At 40.3% G+C, this 25,534-nt stretch overlaps 1 protein-coding gene across 7 annotated transcripts in view; it reads right to left on the bottom strand.

The window, feature by feature from the left end:
- Positions 1-2,027: 2,027 nt before the first annotated feature.
- Zmym4 (zinc finger MYM-type containing 4) overlaps positions 2,028-25,534 on the bottom strand; it is a 119,375-nt gene continuing 95,868 nt past the window's right edge. For all 7 annotated transcript variants that reach the window (XM_008832105.3, XM_029563116.1, XM_029563118.1 and 4 more), the window contains 7 exons: positions 24,604-24,775; positions 24,359-24,454; positions 20,366-20,517; positions 10,146-10,257; positions 8,755-9,003; positions 5,236-5,365; positions 2,028-4,603 (listed from right to left, as the gene is read on the bottom strand). In XM_008832105.3, the coding sequence (XP_008830327.1) occupies positions 4,396-4,603; positions 5,236-5,365; positions 8,755-9,003; positions 10,146-10,257; positions 20,366-20,517; positions 24,359-24,454; positions 24,604-24,775 (1,119 nt within the window). In that variant the 3' untranslated portion in view covers positions 2,028-4,395. The remainder of the gene's footprint in view (positions 4,604-5,235; positions 5,366-8,754; positions 9,004-10,145; positions 10,258-20,365; positions 20,518-24,358; positions 24,455-24,603; positions 24,776-25,534) is intronic.

Here is a 25,534-nt window from a genome sequence, read left to right as displayed (position 1 = left end):
TGCCAGTTATCATAGTTGGAGGCCAGCCTGGGGAGGGGAGGAGCAGTGAAAACTCTCTCAGAGAAATGGTCAAAAATAAATACGGATACTAAGGTTAACACTGAGGAAGCAGTAGTCTGAACAGCCAAACTGTGAAAACAGGAAAAACAAAACCCCCAAATAACCTGAAGTATATAACATTCAGAACCAAAAATCCTAAAAAGTACAAATACTGTAAGTGTGGACAAGACCAAAGGAACATAATATAAATCTTACTAGGAACATGTTCATATTTAGTATCAAGAGATACACCAAGCTGAGAGTGGTGGAGAAATCCAGCATCCTGGAGGAAGCAGGAAGGATCATGAGTTCCAGGCCAGCTTAGCTTTAAAAAATAAAATGCACTGGGCGTGGTGGTGCATGCCTTTAATCCCAGCACTTGGGAGGCAGAGGCAGGCGAATCTTTGTGAGTTGGAGGCCAGCCTGGTCTACATAGTGAGTTCCAGGACAGCTGGGGCTACAAGGAGATCCTGTCTCTTTGAACTCAGAGATCTGATAAAATATTGGGTGAGAGAGATGGTTAAGTGGGCAAAAGTGCTTGCCACCAAGCCTGATGACAGGAATTTTATTCCCAGAATCCACATGATAGAAGGAGAAAGAACTGAAGCAAACTGTCTTCTGATCTCCACGCCTATACCTTGGCAAGCATACACACACCACACACACATACATTTTTAAATAAGTACGAAAAAAGCTTAAAAAGAACTCTTACACTTAAAAAAATTTTATTTTTATTTTATGTGTATGAGTGTATAGCCTGCATGTATGTAAGTGCCCTTCTGTCATGCAATGCCTGCAGAGGTCAGAAGGTGGCGACAGATTCTCTGGAACTGGAGTTACAGATGGTTGTTAGCCACATGTGGGTGCTGGGAAACAAACCCAGGTCCTCTGCAAGAGCGCCAGTGCTATTAACCACTCAGACATCTCTGTAGTCCCAGAAATGTTACACTTGAACCCCCAAACTGAGAAAGTTATTGTTGTCTTCACCTCACAGAGGAGAAAACTGAGACAAAGCAGTTTTGTAATTTACTCAAGGTTCTATACAATCAACAAGTAAAATGACTCCAAAGTTTATGATCTTCCCAGTATGTGACAATGCCTCACAACTAAAAATTTTCTCAATGAGGGTAACATATGGTGTGGACACTACTTGTACAGAGGATAGGGACAGTAGTATTTAATGCGCACCTCAACTTTCAAATTCTTATCATAAAAGATCTTTGTACTCGTGGAAAACTAAATTCTGCATTTAATAGAAAACTGAGATTCATTTAAAGATACGTATTAACTTTAGATTTCCTGGGGGAAATAAAAATTTTTTTTGCAAGCTTAGGAATGTCACGGGGTGTACAGAAGTGTTATACATGGAATTTGGTAGTATATTTGTGGCACAATACACAATACTAAGATACACCAAGATGCCTCTAGAGATTAAGAAAAAGTACTAGTCATACTTAGATAAATATGCATTTATGCCTAAAAGTGAACATATCCTTTATATGAATATCACAATTCAAACTTCCTACAGTTGAAGTGATGCCATCTTTTTAAGAAGATTCTGTCTTGGGGTTAGAGAGATGGCTGAGTGGATAAGAGCTCTCTCCACTCTTGCAGAGGACCTGGTTTTAGTTGCCAGCATCCGTGGTACTTCACAATTGTCTAACTCCAGTTCCGGGGGATCTGACACACTCTCTGGCCTCCATAGGCACTGCACACATGGGGCGCACTTATGTAAGTGTAGGCAAAACATGCATACACTTAAAAAAAAATTTATCACAATGGGTATATGAAGTGGAGGCTTGAACCCAGGGCCTTGTCCACAATAGGTAAAGTGCTCTACACTGAGCTACATCCCCTGTCTGATATAATCTTTTGAAACCCCAAAGAAATCTGCCTGGTATTCTAGCTGTTAGGACTTTTAACATAGTTTAAACTTACCTAAAAACAGAAGTCTTTTGACAGAAAAAAAGAAAGCGACTTAAAGACTCTGCAGTGAGACAATACATTTACTGCAAAGAATAAAAACCAAATGACTTCTTCTCTGAAAGCTGCTTTTTCTTTATAATTTTCCATTTTTTGGATTCTAACAGTAAGGTCAAATAGAAAAATATATTTAAAATTCTTTCAAGACATGAAGAAAAAGAATTCGCCCATCAAATACAAATATACTGTTTTATTCTAAGGGAATAGTTCTGCGGTTTCTGCAAAGGGAAAAATCTAAATGTGACTAAAGACCAAAGGAACATGAAGGAGAGCTGTTTCCGTTTGTAGATTTTTTTCCCATTTTTTTGCTAGTTGTTTTTTTCTCTTCCTAAGGGAAAAAATGTAACTTCACACAATTCTACTAAAATTAAAAGAGTAAAGAATTTGACACAACAAACAGCTATACTCCTGAGGAATGACCAATAATTAACCAGTGTGTTCTCTTACGAATCAGCTCGGGGGTCTTGCGACCCTGTGCTAGCATGCAGCTCAAGAAGTCACTTATCTGGGTACTGGTTTTTCTCTTAAAAGATACAGGGTTTTTTTTTCCCCCTTTCTGGTATTTTCTAACAATTTACTATACTAATAGTATTTGTTTTACATACAACTATAGATGGGGAAAATCTCAGTGTTTATACAAATCATAGAATTTATACAGTGGGACTGTAACACCTGGTGGTTCTGGATGGTTTATTGGCAGACTTATCAGACAATCCAACTGCTTTTCCACCAGTCACGGAAGTCTGGAAGTCAGTTTCGCAATCAGAAATGGCAAACGCAGGTGGAATTAATCACACAGACTCCAGCAGACTTGACTTCTTTCACACAGTTCTTTGTAACAAAAATGAGAATCGTTACAAGCAGAGGAACAGAACCAGCAAGTACACAATGTCAAAAGGCCCATTTTTAAATTGTTGTATTTAAATGACTTTCATTCGTTTAAAAAAAATATGGGACACACTGAAAAGTCAAGGTTTGCTTGGAAAAAGATCTGGAAGCTTTTTGACTTCTTTAAATTTTACTACAGGTTCAAATGAACCTCAATTTAAAAAGTTATGTAACTGGCCAACATCACTAAAAGCTTGATTCAAAATTTTTGGGGAACTGAGAATGGAGATGAAGGAGACAGACTGATAGTTCCACACACGTCTATGCCTTGCCTCATAGAACTACTAAAACAGCTAGAGTTTGGAATAATGCTAGAAGACCTGCTCACTGATATGCAGATGGTCAGTATCTGTGCACACTAAGCCAGAATCCTCTTTTCAAGCTCTCTGGAGCAACAAGGTCATCTTCCAAATGCTTTACTTAGGAAGCCTATTAAGACCTTTCCTATCATTTGGATAGCTACGTAATACTGTGCCTTTGTGGAATTACCCACATGTTTATCAGAGTTCAGGAGACAGATTTTCCTTTTGAAATGACAAGGGCCTCCAGAAGCTGGTGCAAAAGACAGGAAGAATCATTCCGGAAACAAGGAAGTAAACAATGGGAGAAAAGCTGCCACTGGGGGAAAATTGAAAACCAAAGGACACCCTACTTCTGCTGGACACAGTGTAGGCTTAGGCCTGCACCCAGAGAAGTAGGCATCTTAGTGGATTTTCTACAAACATTTCAAGATACTTGGGTCTAATGGGCTCCACAGATTTTCTGTGTGCCTAACTTCCTTGTGGAATATAATTCTCTTTATCCTAATTTACCCATATCCAGACCCACTGCCGAGGCAGCAAGAACCAGGAAAGGGAAAGTGACACACTACTGGTTAACAGTAGTGGAGGTCATTTCCTCTGATAGGAGGGGTCTGTGGTACAAGTACCAAAGCTTTTAACTTCCACATAATTGAGGTGGCAGTGAAAAAACCAATCAAGACCACTATCTGTAAAACAAAAAACCCCACCAGACTTGAGTAGTTTTATGGGATCTTCAAGGCTGGGTCCCACTGTCCTCATCTGCTCTCTCTCTCAGCTCTGTACTGATTTCTCCCCTGGCTTTCAGGGAGGGCTTGCTCAACTTGCCTGTGGCAGCCAGGGTCTCACTCCAAAGCTACCCCTCTAAGGTCTAAGGTTACTATGGTAGAGTTTTACACAACGGTTTTCCTGAAAAATATTCCACAATTTGTTATTCCCAAACAAAATAAGATTATGCACCACGCAGAAACTGGTTAGTCATTGGAAGATGTCTATGGACTCTATCACTGCCAAATGACATTTCTCAGCTCACAGTCCTTCCTTCAGCTTGCACATCCACACTGGTTTTCACTGTCTCATAATCAAGTCAACAGGACTTGGATTTAGATATCTCCTTCCAACAGCTGGATGTGTTCACAGTTTGGTGCATACAAATGCATATGAAAATAGGAACCTCACTTCCATCTTAATCTGATAATTCAACATCAGAGTCTTCAGATTTAGCTTTGGCAAGTTCTTCATGTACCTCCCTCACCATGAGAATACGTGTCAACATGGTGTCCAGGGTACCAGGGTCTATCGGGAATGTGGAGTACCACATGGGGCTGTTTGGAACACAGGAGCGCTCAGGCTGAAGGTAGAATACGTCATTCCTCTGCTTCACACTCTCAGAACTATCCATGGGGAATCAACAAACAAAAGAGAAAAAAAGAAAGCTGGGATCAGAGAGTACAGAAAATATAAACTATTCTTTTATATAATGGCTCTCAACATTCCCCACTATGATACACATGATAAATAAGCAATATAACCACAGGATAAATAAGTTTATGGGCAAAAAAAAAAAAAAAAGGTTTATGGGCATTTTCCTCTCAGGATCTACCTTTAACTCCATACCTTCTCTAAAAGCTGGAAAAATCACAATGGATTGGAAGTAGGCATGTTATTACAAAGTGGAACTGGGCATGGTAAGAACTTTTCTAAACAAAACATAAATCCCTATAGATTATGTATAATAGAAAGAGAGGTGTGACTTTTAAGATGTGTTTTGCAGCTGGGGCTTCAGAGAGACCTTGTCTCAAAACCAATCAATCAATCAATCAAATAAATTTTGGAGGAAAATAGTGATGACTTGTTTCTTGGTTCCAAATTTAGGTAGACAGAAGAATGGAGAAAACATGAGGTTAAAGGTAAATAAACCCCGTGTCATAGGCCAATCATGTTTCTGGTGTCTAACACCTGGAATGAAGACTAAGCTGACTGGGCCATGAAGCACTCAGCATCCACACACAGAAGACTCCCTTACCATTTTGACAGGTAAAATTCATACAGTCGGACAGGGCATCTCAGTGGGTTGTCAGTATTCTCTGCCATCTCCACACCCACTGGAACCTCATCATCTTCATTTCGTTTCCTCTTGCCAATGGTTAGTTTATCTTAAGACAGGAAATAATCAAAAGTTTCTATTAGAGAAGCCTTCTTCACAGTGAGCTTTACTTCATAACCAAAGACTGTCATTTCTGCCCTTTCAACAAATGTTTACTGAGGTCTGATCAGGGCACCAGCATTCTGTTTGTATATTAAACAAAACGTAGTGCTTGCCCAGTAAGTTATATCCTCTGATCAACAAAGAGGAGTCACACAGCAGCAAGGACAGTACTACAGGTATTCTTCCACCTGGAGCCTGGCTTTCCTAAAAAAAGGATTAGGCGCAAGGCTCACAAACCACAGCAAAAAGGGTACCATGTGTTCTTGAGGATGATTTAAGAGTTGTCCTGGGCTGGGCATGGTGGTGAACGTCTTTAATCCTGGCACTCAGGAGACAAAGGCATACAAATCTATGTAAAATCTAGGCCAGCTTAGTCTACATAGCGAGTTTCAGGGCACTACTTTATTTTTTGAAACAGGCTCTCACTAAACCTGGAGCTTGAATATGCTAGACTGGCTGGCCACCAAGCTCCAGGGACTTGCTTCTCTCTGCTCCCTCAATGCTAGGGTTTTACACCATCACTTCCAGCTTTAGAAGGGTGCTGGGGATCCAAACTCAGGTCTTCATGCTTGCTCAACAGGCACTTCAAGTGAACCATCTCTCCAGCACCCCTTTTTTTAAAAAATAAACATTTTTTATTGAGCTTTTTAAATTTCATATGTCATTTCCCACTCAAATCCAGATCCCGCCCATTTTTATAGCCACTCTTAACAAATGGTTTAGGATTTGCCCTAGCTATCTACATTATTACTTTAACAAAGCTCACTCCAATTCTATGTATAGAAGATTCTTACACAGAAATGCTTCACAAGTTACTCAGAATACAAGATGAACTTATTCCAACCTTGTAAAGCACCTAATCAAAAGTAAAAATATTACCTGATTGCTTCTCCCTCCTCCAATTAACACCACTAAGAGCACAGGTAGAGCTGCAAGTGGTAACACAGGCCAGCACTCAGAAAGCTGAAGTAGGAGATTTACCTCAAAATTGAGGCCAGCTCAGGCTTTATAAAACAGCCTGGGCTACAGAGTGAGACCCTGTCTCATAAAACAAACCAACAAATAAAAAAAAACCCAAAGAGAATCACCCAACCAAAGAAAAAGGAAACCAAAACAAAGACCTACAAAAAACAAAGTGGACTACATATAAATAAAACCAAGTTAACAAGACAGACTCTACGTGAAAAAGCAAATGATCGTACTACCTTGAAAGCGAATGGACCCACTGAAGGTAAGCTGGTATGCAGCCTCAACACCACAACTATGCAGATTTTAGTGTCAGAAATGTTAAGTTTTCACATTCAAAATATTCATTTTTGTCTTAAAAATAGTAACTCAATTTAGATAAGATTGAAAAAAATTAAGAAATTTCTAGCTGGGCATGATGGTGCATGCCTTTAATCCCAGCACAGGCAGAGGCAGGTGGATCTCTGTGATTTCAAGGCCAGCCTAGTCTACATAGCAAGTTCCATGTCAGCTAGGGCTACAGCACCCACTTGGTGGCTAACAACCATCTGAGACTCAAGTTCCAGGGGATCCGACACCTTCTTATGGCCTCTGCAGGCATTGCATGACGCACGTGCACTTACATACATGTATATTTGTGAGCATGTATATGGGATATATATGACTGTGTGCAGGTATGCATGCCTGTGCCACAAGAAATTCTCCTTTTAGGTATGGTGGTACATGTCTGCAATCCCACCATTCAAGAGGATTAGGAATTTGAGCTTAGCCTGAGCTATTATAGAGTAAGACAAGTCTCAAAAACACCAAAACCAGGAGCTGGAGAGATGGCTCAGCAGTTAAGAGCATTGGCTGCTCTTGCAGGGGACCTGGGATCGATTTCCAGCACCCCACATGGCAGCTAATAACCATCCATAACTCCAGTTCCAAGGGAATCTGACACCCTCTTCTGTCCTCCAAAGGCACTGCATGACAAGGGTGTACTAACACACGTGCGGGCAATACACACACACACACACACACACACACACACACGAGTTTTTTTTTAAAAAGACCAAAACCAAACACATACAAAAATTCAATTTCTAGTTCTACATTATCAGTTATTATTTTCAGACATTAAGAACTACTGTTTAATAGGCTGTTTCTGAAACACACAATCATAATCCATCTACTAAACGGTCACTTGTGACCTGAGCCTACTAAAAGCAGTCTACCTTACGCCAGCTTTAAGTTCCTTCACAATTTCAGTACTAGCTAAAGAATGCTAACTTTAAAAAAATGTTTTGTTTGAAAAAAAAAAAAAAAAAGACTAAGCAACAACAAATTAAAAGATAAGCCGATTCTTTTAACTGGCAATTGGCTTACCTAGTACCTGTAAATCAGTGAGTTCAATTGCCATATTTTAAATGTGCATTATTTGGGTTCTACCTGGTTAAATCAGAGGCTTCTACCAAACTAAATCACAACTTCTAATTGAAAAGCCAAACTTGTATACTGGAGCTGGGTATGGTGACTTAGGCCTTTAATCTAAGTACTGGGAGGCAGAGGCAGGCCAGTCTCACTGTGTTCCATACCAGCCTGGTTTATATTCAAGTTCCAGGTCAGTCAGGGCAACATAGTGAGACTCTGTCTAAAAACAAGCAAAAAACAACAACAAAACAAACAGTCCTGTGATTTTTGAGACAAGCTTATAACCTACCTGACAACAGAGAAAAATATTTAATGGTAAGAGGAAGCTGCATATGTCTTCCTTATGTCTAGAATTTTACCTTTTTTTTTCTTTTTTGAGACAGGGTCTCCCTGTAGCTCCAGCTGACCTGGAACTCACAGATATCTGCCTGTCTCTGCCTCCTAGTGCTGGGATTAAAGGCATCGCCACCATGCCCCGCATTTTATTTCTTTTTTTAATATTTTATCATTTTTATTTCATGTGTATGTGTGCGCTGCCTGCATGTAGGTAAGTGCACCCATGTCGTGCAATGCCCACGGAGGACAGAAGAGGCTGTCAGATACCCTGGAACTGGAGTTATGGACAATTGTTAGCTGCCTTGTGGGTGCTGGGATTCGAACCCAGATCTTCTGCAAGAAAAGCCAGTGTTCTTAACCACTGAGCCATCTCTCCAGTCCCTATTTCTTTTCTTTTCTCTCTTTTTTTTTTTTTAAAGAAAGTGTCTCCTGGAGCCCCAGCTGGCCTGAACTCACTATATTGACCAGGCTGGCCTCAATCTCAGAGCTCCACCTGCGCCTGCCTCCCCAGTGCTGAGATTAAAGGTGTGCATTGCCATCTCCAGCTAGAATTTAAGTTCCTCTGTGATAGGTGCTTCCGTAGGAGGCTTCAAACAGAATCCTCATGTACCAGCAGCACACCTGGTTCTGACTCCTGCTTCTGTGACACTGGGAAGAACCTCAGGTAGGTCATCTTGGTACTGTACTTCAGAGTTCTGGTCCGTCTCATCACGTGGGCAAAGGAAAGCTTCAAGTGTTCAGTGACATTCTTTAGTTGAAAGTATTTGGTATTAAAAAACAGAAGGGTGTTTAACAGGACGATTGGCGAGTAAGCGCCCAGCTGTTTGCACTCCCACAAATGCTCCTCTTCAATGCGAGAGAACATATAACCTAGACAGGACGGGGGAGAAGACAGTAAGTACTATGTCAACCTCTCAAATTTTAGAGCAGGAATATGGTAAAGAAACACTCATCAATCACTGCTCTCTTTCTTACAGAAGTGGCAGCACAGAGAAAAGGGCAGACGCTCCAGGGAGGCAGACCCCAGCACTGCCTTTCCGGAAAAGCGTCACTTGGGCTCTACAGGCTCTGAACAACTTTGATTTTCATACCATTGTCATACCGTAAAAGAGGAACTCTTTAAAATTTTCCAACCCTTTAAAGATACAAACAATATTTTTCATTCATATACTGCAAAAACAGGAACAGGCCAGATTTGGTCCATGGCATAAGCTTACCATTAGCCAGTTCAATGTTATTTGGCCAGTCACTAGGGAGCGGCTGGTCCCTTCCCTTACATGCTCTCTCTCTCTTACTTTTAATTTATATTAACAGGGATTACTTCTTGGTTAACTTATTTGGAATTTTTCTGGAAAAGTTGAGGTCTTAAAAAATTTAATTTCAGGTCTGACCCATGATCTCTCTTTAATCTTATCTGTTATTGCTTCTGCAATGTATTCTTGAGAGATTCTTGAACATGACTTCATTACTTTCAAATCTCTGAATGTTAAATGCATCAAACCAGTCTGTGGTTCAGAATACTCCCAAAGTATTCTAGAACCCAAGAGAAAGGACAAACTGCTGAGTGTAACACTGAGCTTCTCCAGTCCCAGCCTAAGAGCCCAAGTGAAGTCACAGGCTTCTCAAATGACAGTGGGTCATAAAGGTCATTCAAGAATGAGAGCATAACTCTTAACTACTTCAGCAGATACATACACTACTGAAAAAGAGCACCTGCTCATGGGTAAACATGTGGCAACTACTGATGCTATACAACACCTTTACTGACATTACCAGATAAAAAAGTTTCTAAAAACAGAAGTATAACCTGAATTTATTATTTTCAATAATTTGTACCTATAAGTGCAATTTTCTTAGCTTCATTCTGCAACTGTTCAGAGTTGCACTTTTATTAAAACATTCAACAATAAATCCAAGACTTTCTTCTCAGAAGCTCAACTACATTACATTAGGACTATATTGCAATACATGAACATTTTTAACATACAATAAAATAAAAATAATCTCCTTACCATTAGGAAGTATTGTAGGCTCCCATATTTTCAAGAGTTTGGTAAGTTCAATCATAAATCTGGAGTAGGGCTCAGTAAAAATGTTATCTATTCTACCATTTTCAAACAAGTACTAAAAAATAAAAGAAATAGATGGTTAAAAAAAAAAATCCAAGCTTAGAAAATATGGTAAGAAACAATTTTCCCTTCATTTTTGCATTTTAAAAACTGTCCATTATGCTCAGCTTCCAAACTTTAAGGATATGTGTTAAACTCTCAGGATTCAAATTAAAGTCACCTTCGTGTAAACTGATATTATCCTTAACACTTAATAAAAATTTTTAAAAAAGAAGAATATTAAAAATAAGAACCCAGGGCTAGAGATGGTTCAGTGGCTAAGAGCACTTACTCCTCATAGAAGACCTGGATTCAGTTTCCAGCACCCACGTAGCAGCTCACAAAAGCCTGTACCTCAAGTTCCAACCTCTTCTGACCTCTGAAGCACCCTTGCACGCACTTGGTACACATACACATAAAATTAAATTTTAAAAATGAAATGAAAATTATTAAATCTAGCGGGGCGTGGTGGCGCAGGCCTTTAATTCCAGAACTCCTGAGGCATCAAGGCCAGCCTGGTCTACACAGAGTTCCAGGCCAAATGGGACTACAGGGGGACCCTGTCTCAGGAGGGAAAAAAAAAATAAAATTCAAGAATAAGAACCCTTTACTCAGTTGCTGAAACTAAGGTAATGAAAACTGGTTTGAATGCGTACTTTCCCAATGTAGCCAGGAACCTGCAAATGTGCTCTTATTCGGTTTCTTTTTCCCTCTACTTGCAGCATTATTTCCTGAACAGTACAAACGCAAACTTAAGAACCTATCTGTGGGGGCTGGTGAGATAGTGCAGTGGTTAAGAACACTGGTTGTTCCTGAAGAAGACCTGGGTTCGAATCCCAGCATCCACATGGCAGCTAACAACTGTCTGTAACTCCAGTCCCACAGGATCTGACAGCCTCTTCTGTCCTCTGCCAGCATTGCATGACACGGGTGCACTTACATACATGCAGGCAATACACTCATGCACATAAAATGAAAATAAATAAAGTTGGGTGTAGTGGTGCACGCCATTAATCCCAGCACTCAGGAGGCAGAGGCAGGCGGATCTCTGTGAATTCGAGGCCAGCCTGGTCTATATAGTGAGTTCCAGGACAGCTGGGGCTACAGGGAGAGCCTGTCTCAAAAAGACCAAAGAAAAAAAGATTTATTTTATTTTATGTGTATGCACACATGCATGTAGGTGCCCACAAAGACCAGAAGAGTATGGTGGATCCCCTGGAGCTAGAAACTGACCTCTGATCCCCTGGAAGAGCAACAAGTGCACTTAACCACAGAGCTATTGCTACAGCTCCAACATTTAGTATTTCTAAGGCATTTAGCCATAGTTATCACAACTTCCTGTATTTCTGGCTACATAAAAGCCAGAGAAAATTATTTCCACTCAAATTATTCTAGCCAATTAACGAGTACACATCACCTCAGTACGCATTTTAATGAGGTCTTTTCAAAGGCAATTTATGATTTCACTTGTCAGATTAGTTGTGCTGTGGGTAATACTTTTTCCCCCTTTTTGCAGTGTTAGGAATTGAACCCAGGGCTGGTGCACGCAAAGAAAACACTGTGTCATAGTACTACCCCCTAATCCTTTTTTCTTTTTTTTTTCCTTTTGGTCTTTTTGAGACAGGGTCTCCCTATAGCCCCAGCTGTCCTGGAACTCACTATGTAGACCAGGGTAGACCAGGCTGCCCTTGAACTCACAGCGATCTGCCTGCCTCTGCCTCTCTAGTGCTGGGACTAAAGGCGTGTGCCACCACGCCCGGCCCTTTTTTACCCTATTAAACTCAACTAACAATACCAGTTACTGGTACGAAAACAGAGTATTTTAATATTCACAAAAATCTGTTACTAAATACATAGTTAAGTTGTATACATCTGCATACACATCAATAAATATATTCATACATATACAATGCATGGTTTTAAAAAAAAGTATCTTTCCCTGGGATCAGAAAGAAACAAGGATGACAGTTTGTGCCACTCTTACTCAATACTGTACTGGAGTCCAGACCAGAACCACCAAGAAAGAGAAAAATACACAGCGTTCTCCCAGGAAGGAAGTAAAACTATCTCTACTTGCAGGTAACAGGGTAGACATGCACGATAAACTAGTAGCTAGAGCTTTAAGTAAACCTAGAAAAGTTGTGAGAAATACAAGCAACATGTGAAATGATTTTTTTTTTTCTTTTTAAAACAATTATTTTTTTTGTCTTTTTGAGACAGGGTCTCCCTGTAGCCCCAGCTGTCCCGGAACTCACTATGTAGACCAACCTGGCCTTGAACTCACAAAGATCTGCTTGCCTCTGCCTCCCAAGCGCTGGGATTAAAGGCATGTGCCACCACGCCTGGCATTTTTTAAAAAATATTTTTCATTTTTATTTTTTATGTATGAGTGTTTGCTTACATGTATGTAAGTACACCCATGTCATACAATGCCCACAGAAGAGGATGTCAGATCCCCTGGAACTGGAGTTTTGGGCAATTGTTAGTAGCCATGTGGGTGTTAGGAACTGAACCCAAGTCCTCTGGAAGAGCAGCTAGCGCTCTTAAATGCTGAGCCATCTCTCCAGCTCCTCATTTATTTTTATATAAAGTAGCACTAACAATCCAAATGGGAAATTAAGAGAATGGGCCCACTTATAGTATCATGGAAAAGAATAAAACATTTGGGCTAGAGAGAAAGCTCAGCACCTAAGAGTCTTTACTACTCTTGCAGAAGATTAGAGTTCAGTTCCCAACTCCCTTAATAAAATGAATATTCACATACAAAGAAGGGCAAATCCTACCTCTTATGAAATATAAACTCAACTCAAAACAGACCAAGGGGCTGAAGAGATGGCTTAGCAGTTAAGAGCACTGACTACTCTTGTGGAAGACCCAGGTTTGATTCCCAGCACCTACATGGCAGCTAACAATCATCCATAACTCCAGTTCCAGGGGATCTGCTGTTCTCTTCTGACCTCTGTGGGCACTGCACAACATGGGTGTAGTTACATACATACAGGCATTACACTCATACACATAAAATAAAAATAAATCTTAAAACTATAAAACTTTTAAATTTTTTATTATTTTTATTTTATGTGTATGAGTGTATTGCCTGCACGTAGGTAAGTGCACCTGTGTTGAGCAATGCCTGGCAGAGGACAGATGAGGCCACTGGATCCCCTGAAACTGGAGTAACAGTTGTTAGTTGCCATGTAGGTGCTGGGATTCAAACCCAGGTCTTCTGCAACAACAACCAGTATCCTTAACCGCTGAGCCATCTCTCCAGCCCCAAAACTATAAAACTCTTTAGAGGAAATTTTCATGACTTTGTATTTGGTTATGAATTCTTAGATATCACATCAAAAGCACTGGCAACAGAGCCAAGCCTGTTGGTGCAAAATTAAAATCCCTGCTACTGAGTAGAAAGACTGCTAAAAAGTTTGAGGCCTGCCTCAACAGTGAGGCCAGGACGGGCTGGCCTTTCTCAAAAAAAGCATCAAAATAAGACACATTTAGCATACTGGCCTGGCCTATAATCTCACCTTAACACTTAGAAGGCAGAGGCAGGATGATCAGGAGTTCGAAGTCATGCTCAATTACGTAGTGAATAAAGTACTGTGGGATACATAGTCTCAAAACTGTCTCAAAACTGTCTCAAAACAGAGAAACGGCTGGAGAGATGGCTCGGCAGCTAACAGAACTTGCTGGTCTCCCAGAGGATCATGGTTCAGTTGCCACTAACCTCATGGTAGCTTACAACCATCTATACCTCCATTTTAAGGGGATTAATGCCCTCTTCTGACCTCTCTGGGCACTGCATGCATGTGATACACATACAAATATATAAAAAATATAAAATATAAATCTTTTCAAAAAGATTAAAAACAAGGATGGGCGTGGTGGTGCACATCTTTGATCTGAGCACTTGGGAGGCAAAGAAAGGCAGATCTCTGAGTTCCAGGCCAGCCTGGTCTACATACTGAGCTCCATGGGGACCATTTCAAAAAGACCAAAAAGAAAAAAGGAAAAAAACAACAAAGCAAGTCCAGAGGGTTCAGTGCATTCATCATGGTGCACCATTACATCAATAGGGAGGATGTGAGACTTGTGTGGATCATGACGTGCAGCCCAGGACACAGCCCGTATTCGGTGCAGGTCAACGTCCAGCCCCCTCGACTCAAGCGGGACGAACAGAGAGGCACCCAAGTGCACGAACAACAGTGCGGAGTCTTCTTGCACAAACAAAAGTGTGTCGAGCTTCAAGAATTCTTCCCAGGGCTGCAAGCTCACAGACCTGCAGGCTGTCAGCGCCAGGCCGGGGCCCTGTCTCTCACAGAACATTTGGTGGACAACGATATTAAGATGCATGTGGCTCCTTTAGACGTGGTTTTGCACAAATGTGCACCTGAGCCTCCACCATAAAAATCGAAGGACACCGGGCTAGCAGGCTCACAGTCCTGAGGGAATACAACTATGATGTCCTGACCAGCATGGAAGGAAACGTGCAGAACGGCTTACCTAAAAGCCGGCCCGGCAATAATGAAAGACATTCGAGGAGTCGGAGAGCTTATTTGGCCTACAGAGAGACAGTACAACCCGCCCCAGCAAGACAGCAGTGATGCGTGCAGCACACTTCCCAAAAGCAGGCACAATTTTGAAAAGCCTGTTTCGACTAGCAGTAAAAAAGACGTGGTCAGGAAGCCACCTGCAGGAGAACTTGAAAGTCAGCAAAAATCTTATGGCCTGAACTTGGCCATTCACAATGGACCAATTAAAAGCAGTGGACAGGAAGGACCCTTGATAGGTACTGATATCACTGGTAGCATTAGGACTGGATTATGGAAACATGAAACTGTGTAGTGCTGCTGGACTTCCTAGACAGAGCTAATACAAACTGTGATACTCACATTCCTTTAAGCTATGAACATTTAGAAATAAACTGTTTACAGCCACCTTATGGATTTGAAACAATTCTGAATACACTTTGGAATTTACTTAATTTGTATTCTCAAATTGTTTTTATTTTCCCCAAGAATAAAAAAACGTTTAGAGCATTATTTTACTTGTCAAAGCACCAATAAGACATTTTTAAAGTTGAAAATATAATTTCTTAGAATCTATACTATCTACTTAACATTTCAGGCTTGTATTTAATAAAATAAATAGGAGTTTGAAAAAAAAAAAAAACAGCAAAGCAACAAACAAAAGTTGGAAAAATGTACACTGAAGCCACAGTACTAATCCACTGAAATAATGAAAACCAAAACTGAAGTACAAGTTGGGTGTAATGGCACACTCCATTAATCCCAGCACTCAAGAGGTGGAGGCAGGAGGATCTCTGTGAGATTGAGGCCAGCCTGGTCTACACAGCAAGTTCCAGGCCAGCTGGGACTTAGAGAGACCTTATCCGAAAAAAAAAAAATACAAAAAAAAGTAGTACAAAAAAATAGTGATGAAATGGACACTGTTATACACTGCTGGTGAGACAGTAAATTACTATAAACCTCATAAATAAACTCAAAGATGAAAAAATATGCTTTGTCTGTGTGTGCACAAGCCTCTGTGTATGTGTGCGTATGTATTTGCAAGGACATGCCCTTGGCATGTGGAAGCGAAGGTGAATGTTGGGCATCTTTCCTCAAACATTTTCCACCTTTTTTTTTGGCTTTTTGAGACAGGGTCTCCCTGTAGCCCCAGCTGTCCTGGAACTCACTATGTAGACCAGGCTGGCCTTGAACTCACTGAGATCCGCCTGCCTCTGCCTCCCAAGTGCTGGGACTACAGGTGTGCGCCACCACGCCCGGCTCCCATTTTCCACCTTTTATTCGGCAAGAAAGACTCTTTCACAGAACCAGAAAATTCATTGATTTGGCTAGGCATGCTGGCCAAGAAGCTTCAGAGATTTGCCTGTCTCTGCCTCTCCAGAGCTGGGGTTACAGGCAGACACCACCATGCCCAGCTTTTCCTTTAAGTTCTAGGGATCCAAATTCTTGTTATTATGCCCTTTCTACAAGCACTTTACTGACTAGTATCAGTATTTCATTCTAGCATTATCCAAAGCAGCCAAATTATGGAGTAATCCTGTGTCTGCTGCAATTTGAATATGAAATGGTCCCATAGGCACCTGTGTCTGTAAACACTGTCTCAAGTTAGTGGGTATTGTTTTGGAAATGGACCCTACCAGGCAGACATAGTTCTCCAGGGTTAGGCCTTCGAGGGCAACTTCTGGTCCATATGGTGCCATGATGAGAACAAGCCCCAGGCTCCCACTATCATGCTTTCTCCATCATAATGGACTGTGTCTTCTGAACTGTGTCAAAATAAATCCTCCCCTTTAAGTTACTTCTGTTAGGTACGCTGGCACAGTGATGAGAAAAGCTAACTAATATAGTATCCATAAACAGATGAAGGAAAAATGTGGTACCGATACACAATGGAGTATTATCCAGACTTTAAAAAGGAAATTGTCGTTTTTAATAAATAACATAGACTAAAAACATTATGCTAACTGATATATGCCTAGCATAGAAAGACAAATACCAAATGTTCTCATTTGTATGTGGCATCTAAAACAAAAGAGCTGTGGGCACTAAGCTCCAGATAGAAGCAAGAAGTTCTGGTGTGTTAAAGCACAGAAGGGAAGGGTGATTACAGATAACAATAATGTGCTATACATTTTAAAACATGAAAGCAAAGAAGATAGCTCACTAGGTAAAGGTGCCTGCCAAAAAGCCTGATCACCAGAATTTGATCCCCAGGGTCCCTAAGGTGGAAAGAAAAAGCTGACTCCTGCCATAAGCTGTCCTCTGACCTCTACATGCACACCATGGGACATCCAGCCCCGCCCCCACAAAATAAACATGTTTTTAAAATTCTTGTATTATTTTTATTTTATGTGTATGAGTGTGAGTGTACTGCCTGCATGTATGTGAGCACACCCATGTCGTGCAATGCCATGGAGGTGAGAAGAGGGCTTCGGGTTCACCTGGAACTGGATGGAGTTAAGGATGGTTCTTAGCTGCCATGTGGGTGCTGGGAATTGAAAGAGCTGCTCTGAAAGAGCAGTCAGTGCTCTTAACTGCTGAGCCATCTCTCCAATCCCATGAATATTTTATTTAAAGGGGGAAAAGGAAAGATTTCAAAACAGATCTTAAAGTTTATATAACATAAAATAATAAATGTTTAAGGAGGTAATTTATACTTACCTAACAATGCATTTTTATATCAAAATACGATACTCCACTAATTAAAAAAAAATATATTTTAAGCCGGACATGGTGGCACACACCTTTAATCCCAGCACTTGGGAGGCAGAGACAGGCGGATCTCTCTGAGTTCAAGGCTAGCCTGGTCTACATAGTTCAGGACAGCTGGGACTACAGGGAGACCTTCTCTCAAAAAGACAAAAAAATATATATATATATTATTTTTATGTGTATGAGTGTTTTACCTACATGTACATTAAGTACACCTGTATTGTGCAAAGCCCAAAGAGGCCAGATGAGAGCTTTGGATCCCTTTAAACTGGAGTTACCAACCGTTACTTGCCACCATGCTGAGAACTGAACCTGGGTTCTCTGGAAGAACAGTCAATACTGTGGAGCCATCTCTCCAGCCCCCAGTACTCCATTAATTTTTTAAATTTTTTGGTTTTTTTTAAAACAGGGTCGGTCTCTCTGTAGCCCCAGTTGGCCTGGAACTTGCTATGTAGACCAGGCTGGCCTTGAACTCACAAGACATCTGCCTGCCTCTCCCTCCCAGAATTAAAGGCATGCGCCACCACACCCAGGTTAACTATTCAAATTTGAGGAGACTGCTTTGTCTGTAAAACACTGGCTGTGTAGGCATGAGTTGAGTATCTGAGATTAATACCTAGCTCCCTAAGATGGCTTGACCCTGGTATGTATACCAGGTTGTTCTCAAACTTGCAGTGATTCTTCTGTCTCTGTCTTCTGAGACCAGAATTGCAGGCATACACCACCACATCTGTCCAGAATGCTTTCTCAAAAGAAAGAATGATTGATATTGATCTGGAAGGATATCCTTCTCCAAAAAAGCAAATTGGAAAATGTATGTTGCATAGGTTCCCATTATGCTAAAAAATAAGCAAAGCAGGGCCTGGGAGCAGCTTACTATGTAAGAACAATTGCTGTGCAAATATGAAGACAGAACACTGAATCCCTAGCACCCACGTATAAGCTAAGCAGCGCCAGGTATGCCTGCAACCCTAGTGTCAGGTGCAGAGACAGGTGGATTTCTGGATTCACTGGCCAGTCAGCCTAACTAAAACACTAAGCTTCAGATTCAGTGAGAGACCCTGTTATCAAGATAATAAGGGAGTGTGATAAAGACACCGATGTCCTCCTCTGGCCCCCGCATGTGTGCCCAAGGCACAGGCACCCCCACACACGAGTACACACACAAACTAAGCAAAACAAAAAAATATTAGCCAATATTCAGTCATATCAAAGGAAGTAACAAAGAAGGTGGTGAAGGATACCTAGTAAAAGCGACGACACCAAGTTGGAATGGAGGGAGATAAATTTTCTTTACATAGCTGTTTTAACAGCTATACTAAGCACAATTTACTTTTGTAATTAAAGAATAAATAGTTGAAATAAATAAAACCTCACATATAAATGGAAGACAATTTGGCAAATAGAAGTATAAAACTCAGTGGTCAAACACCATCCATAGACTGACAAATTTTTGGCTTATATTATTCTTTCATTATATAGTGATAGTCACCTAATTTATATTTTGATTTTATTAAATGCCTTAATATTTTCACTGGCACTAGCTGTTACTTTTTTTTTTTGAGATATATCCTATGTTATCTTTGAACTTGCAATCATCTTGTCTCATCCTCCTGAGTAGCTGAGATCACAGGTACATGCTACCATAACACTAGATGCCAATTTATAAATGAACTTCTTGACTAAATAATATACTAAACTTTATGAATATCCCTTCATTTCTTAACTATCATTATTGCCAAGCACCAAGGTGATAGTTACTCAAAAAGATGTCTGAACTTCAACTGTAGTGACTATTTATATTTATATTCTTCAACTGTAATGAGTTTTTTTTTTTTCCTCAAGAAAGGGTGTCACTACATAGCCTAGGCTGACATCAAACCTATAATCCTCCTGCCTCAACCTTACCAGTGCTAGAATTATAGGCACAACCAATTAGACCTGGCCAGAATATGCAGTTAGAAGAAATGTACAAGAAGAGAATTACTGATTAAAAAAAAAAGTTTGAAACTTGAAAACAGCTCTAATTTGTATGCTCAAACTGTTGCAGACAGTATTATTAAATGCCTCCAGCTGTGCAGAAAAACTATCTTGTAACACTGTTTTATCGGAGTCAGAATCTTCTGAATCTTTGCAAATCTGGTAAATACCTGTTTATCTGTTACTTTGCATTTTATTTTTTTAAATATTATGTTTACTTTTATTTGTACATTTAAGTGTTTTGCCTGCATGTTACACACCTGTGTGTGCAATGTCTGGAGACCAGCAGAGGGCACCAGATTCCCTGGAACTGAAGTCCAGCAAACGTGGGAACTGGGAACCAAATCTCGGTCTTCTCCAAGAGCAGCCAGTGTTCTTAAGGACTGAGTCATCTCTCCAGCACCCTACTTTGTATTTAAAAAAAATGTTTGGCCTTTTTGAGACAGGGTCTCCCTCAGCCCCACCTAGCTTAAAACTCGCTATGTAGACTAGGCTGGCCTCAAACTCAGAGACATCCACTTGTCTCTGCTCATGGGTGCTGGGATCAAAGAGTGCGCCACCATGCCTGGCTTCTATATTTTAAATTTTTTAATGAAACACGTTTTACATGCATATAGGCAGATAGATACACACAGACACATAGTTTTTGTGAACAGCTATTTATGCCCTTTTTGTTCATTTATCTATAAAACACACTACAATTTCTACTACTCTACTTACAGTCCTAATTTAGCTTATAAAGGGCTAAAACGTGATCAAGACTTTTAAATCAGAGACACTGCTCATTAAAGAAGTTTAAGAATAGTACATAACTAATACTCTTTATAAACTTTCTGCTTAACTCAGAAGTTATCTCAGAATGATTTAAATGACATCAAATTACTAAGTTGTTTAACTTGATACCTGCTGAATTCCAAGGCACAAGTACAAGATACTGTCTGGGTCATACTTTTCACCGTTTGGTCTCCGCACTTCTTGGATGAACTGACATAACCCCAAACTCAACTCAGCAAAAGTGCAGGATAGAATATCTTCCTTCAACTTCATAGAGCGGACTGTGGAAAGATAGAATACACCTGGAATATTAACTTGTAGCAAACATTAGTGTTATTCACATTAGAGAATAACTGAATAAATTCTGAGTACTACTGTGTCCCAAGCACTGCTTTAAAAGACATTGTAAGCTGGGCGTGGTGGCGCACACCTTTAATCCCAGCACTCAGGAGGCAGAGGTAGGCAGATTTCTGTGAGTTCAAGGCCAGCCTGATCTACATAGTGAGTTCCAGGCCAGCTGGGGCTACATGGAGACCCTGTCTCAAGAAGACCAAAAAAAAAACAAAACAAAAAAAACCCCAGCCTTGTAAACCAGGCATTGTAACACACATCTGTAATCCCAGTGGCTGATGCAATAGATCCTGCATTCCAGGCTAGCCTAGGCTACACAGAAAACACTACCTCAGGGCTGGAGAGTCCACCAGTTAAGAGCATGAGCTGTTCTTGCAGGGGGCCTAGGATCAGTCCCCAGCACCCACACAGCGGCTAACAACCATATTAACTCCAGTTCCAAGGGATTCAAAACCTTCTGACCTTGGCAGGCATTGCACAACACAAATGCGTTTACATACATGCAGGCAATACACATAAAATAAATAATAAACAAAATATATATATTAAAAAACCCATTATCTCAAAATCAACCTACTAAACAAGAAACAGATCTTGATTTCAAGACTCTTTCACGTAAAGAAATACAGACCAAGTACTGCATATGAAAGAAGCTCTGTTTAAACAGGGATCTATGAAAGTAAAGAGATCTCATAGGGAAAAATCCAAGTAAGATTCTAAACGGCTAGAACATAAGAGGTAAAGATTAAAAAGGTAGGTAGGTAAAGAATGTCAATTTGAAGATGCAAAAGATTTCCCAAAGAATATTTAACAAAACACAAGTCCTGGACTCAGCTGGTAGAGTGCTTGCCTAGTATGTACAAAGCCCTGTGTATGATTCCCAGCACTAAATAAACTGGTTTCGCAGTGCATGCCTGTAACCCCAGCACTCAGGACAAAGATGCAGAAGTATCAGGAGTTGAAGAATACATAGAGAGCTCAAGTCCAGCCTAGGACACATGAAACTGTGGTGTTAGTTCTATGTGGGAATTGGAGAAAACTGCCTTTCTAAGATCAGATTAAATTTGGAAAACATGGCTGGGTGTGGTGGCACACGCTTTTGATCCCAGCACTTGGGAGGCAGAGATGAATGGATCTCTGTGAATTCAAGGCCAGCCTGATCTATATGACCCCAGGTCAGCTGGGGCTACAGGGAGACCCTGTCTCAAAAAGGCCAAAACAAAAACAACCACAAAATTTGGAAGACTCAACTTATAGTATTTACCTCTGAAAATTTTGAGGAATTCCAAGGGTCTACTAGTACATTAAAGGTACTGAGAATATTCACGGGGGTAGCTGGGAGGAGAGGATATGCTGCTTAACCTTCTTTGTCTGAGAACAGACTATTAGAACACTTCAGATGACATAAAACACCACCGTAGCTCTAGAAATTAAGACTGGAGTTACTGCGTCACTAGATAGTAATAGTTTGATTGATGTTTTATAAGATTAGAATGAAAATATTCTCTCTAGTCATTGTTATTCTGCACTTAAGCGGGATCGCTTATTTCCAAAGATACACTTGGGACTCTTGTACATTAGTTCTACACAAAGTAAGTAGAGGTTCCTGAGGGAAAGGATCATTGTTGATGTGGATCTTTAAAATATTTTATTATTCTTTTAAAAATATTTTATTTATTATTTTTATTTTATGTGTATGAGTGTATTGCCTGCATGTATGTGAGTGCACTCGTGTCATGCAATGCCGTGGATGTCAGAAGAGGGCTTCAGATTCCCCTGGAATTGGAGTTAAGGACAGTTCGCAGCCACCACATGAGTGCTGGGAATCAAACCCAGGTCCTCTGAAGAGCAGTCAGTGCTCTTAACTGCTGAGCCATCTCTGCAGTCCCTATTTATTATTCTTATTAAATATTTTTATTTGATGGTATGAGTATATTGCCTGCATGTGTGTACGTGCACCTGTGTCAGAAGGCACTGTCGGATCCCATAGAACTGGAGTTATGGACGGCTGTTAACCACCATGTGGGTGTTGCCATCTCTCCAGCCCCTGATGTGGATGATTTTTTTACCCCAGGACTTGGCCATCATGTCTGGCAAGTAAGAGATACTATAATATTGTGGGGATAAAATATGAGCAGTGGAAGAGGGCAGACCTCCTATGGGTGGTTGCACTTTGGCCTGGTAGCCTAAAACAGTATTACCACTCTATTTTCACTACTGACACGTTCCGTCCCCCACTGAAAAACATTTTTTTTAAGTTTTATTTTATGTGTATGAGTGTATTGCCTGCATGTAAGCGCACCTATGTTGTGCAGCACCTGTGGAGGTCAGAAGAGGGAGCTGGATTCCTTTGGAACTGAAGAATATTTACAAACCCTTAGAAAGACTACACCTATAATCTACAGGAACTATGAGTCACTACAGCCCAGAACAGCACTAACTGCTCTAATGAGCAGAAGTGTGTACACCGAAGCTAGAGTATACCGCTAGCATGTGAGGCCAGAACTTTATGCAATCACCCACTTGAAAGTTAACTTGGAAAATGGGAGGAAAAAATCTAGTTAAGATGAACATAACTCAGTTTTCTAACCCAAATCATTCCACAAGGATTCTATTAGTACACAACCAAGATAACAAAGTAAAATACAAAACTAAAAATCTAGACTAGCACATCAAAAACAGTGAAAACTTATGTAAGTCTTAAACTATACTGTAGCTGTATTTGAGAGAGTACCTGGTCTTGATTACTTCCTAAGTAATGGAATGTTTGATTCTAAATTGCATGTAAAATGAAATGAAACATTAAAAAAGTCTCGCACATTTCAATGACAAGGAAAATTCCTACAGAAGCAGCAAATCTTTTCCTGGTATTTTTCAACACTGGGTTCCATATAGACAGAGGGTTCAAGAAAACATTTGAAATCATTTTGAAAGATTATTTTTAAAGTTCCTGTGGCTAGAGCACTGGCTACTCCTGTACAGGATGTGGGTTCGGTTCCCAACGCCCTCATGGCAGCCAACAACCATCCTTAAACTTACATTTAGAGGATCCCATGCCCTGTTCTGGCCTCTGCAGATACTATATGCACATGATACACTTACACATAACACACACATATGCATACAAAAGTTCCATACATTTGTTTGATTAAATAAACCACCAGAAGATAAAACTTTGCCTACATAATAATCTCTTTAAAACTGGAGTTATAATATTAAATGCTTTTTTGTTGTTGTTGTTTTTTGTCTTTTGGAGACAGAGTTTCCCTATAGCCACAGCTTGCCAAAAATTCACTATGTAGACCAGGCTGACCTCTATCTCACAGAGATCTACATGCCTTTGACTCTTGGTGCCAGGATTAAAGGCACCTGGCCTTAAATGCTCTTTCTTAAGACTTAAAACCTTAAATTTAAAAATTTAATCACAGCCGGGCACGGTGGCACACACCTTTATTCCAAGCACTTGGGAGGCAGAGGCAGCCTGGTTCACATAGAGAGTTCCAGGTTCAGTTGGGACTACAGGGAAATCATCTCAAAAAGCCAAAAAAAAATTCAATTCACCAATCTTTTTATCTTTTGAGACACAATATCCTAAGTCCAGCCTAACCTTTAACTCACTATGTAGCTGAAAATGACCTTGGACTCTGGATCTTCCTGCCTTTACCTTTGCAGTGCTGGGAAGATTGGTTTGAGCCACACTTGGCCAAGTCACAAATTTAAACCAACAATATTATTAATAATTCATAACAAAGACTCAGAACCAAGTTTTACCTTTACAGGCTGACTCTGAAGACTCTTGACAGAGTACCTGGTCTTGATTACTTCCTAAGGAGTCAGAGCCTGGGCTGGCTGAGGCATGTTCACCTCCTGATGAAGAAACAAACAAGAGAGTTAAAGTACAAGGAGGAGCAAGGAGAAGAAATAAAATCCAAGTCCTAAATTTTATGTATAGATTTGCAACTTAATTTCTATTTCCCAAATCTAAATAAAGAGACAAATTCATGCCATGCACTCACCACTGCACTTTAGATCTCCTTGCTCTTCCTTGGCATTTTTCCACTGAACCCAGTTCTTCCAGGCATTTACCCCATACATATACTTCAACGTCATCCCAGACACTGAGCACCCTTGAAAGGCTCCATGAATAAGACTTCTGGGCTCCACAGCTACTATAGACTTCTTCCGCCCCTGTGAGAATTTCAAAAATTTACAGAGCATAAAATTTAGTTTTGATTTTTTAAGAATCAGAGTTCTCAAAGCTGCAAAAGGCGTAAACTATAGAATTTACTTCCATATCCTAAAGAGGCAGAGTTTATAGAGCTGAAAGGGCTTTAAAAACAATCTAAACAAGACAGGTGTGAGATGGTGCACACATGTTCTAGAACTTGGGAAGCTAAGGCAAAAAAAATCTGGTGTGCAAGATCATTATCCTCTTTACAGAAAGTTCAAGGTCAGCAAGACAACAAGAGATCTAGTTATACAAAATAAAAAACGAAGGACTAGAGGGATGGCTCAGTGGGTAAAAGCACTGACTGTTCTTGTAGAGGACTCAGGTTCAGTTCCTAGCACCTACATGGAGGCTAATAACCATCCATAACTCTAGTTCTAAGGAATCAAACACTCTCTTTTGGCATCTGTGGGCATCACATGTAGAAGTGCACCTACCTAAATGCAAGAAAAACTCATACACATAAAATAAAAATAAATATCAAAGAATGTTTTTTAAAAAAGAAATTATCTAATCCAGATCATATGAAAAAGACTGCAAAGAATGCTGGATGTGGTGGCACACACTTTTAATCCCAGCATTTACGAGGCAGAGGCAGACAGACCTCTGAGGTTAGCCTGGTCTACATATTGAGTTCCAGGCCAAAAAAAGAAAAAGGGAAGAAGAAAATGACTTAAATGCAGAAGATCACACTATATTAATTACTAACATTTGGGTTT

The sequence above is a fragment of the Nannospalax galili genome, unplaced genomic scaffold, assembly GCF_000622305.1.
Source record: "Nannospalax galili isolate Female #2095 unplaced genomic scaffold, S.galili_v1.0 scaffold1055, whole genome shotgun sequence".
NCBI lineage: Eukaryota > Metazoa > Chordata > Mammalia > Rodentia > Spalacidae > Nannospalax > Nannospalax galili.
The sequence above is the reverse complement of the archived record's forward strand: the minus strand, read 5'-3'. Positions and strand labels throughout refer to the sequence as shown.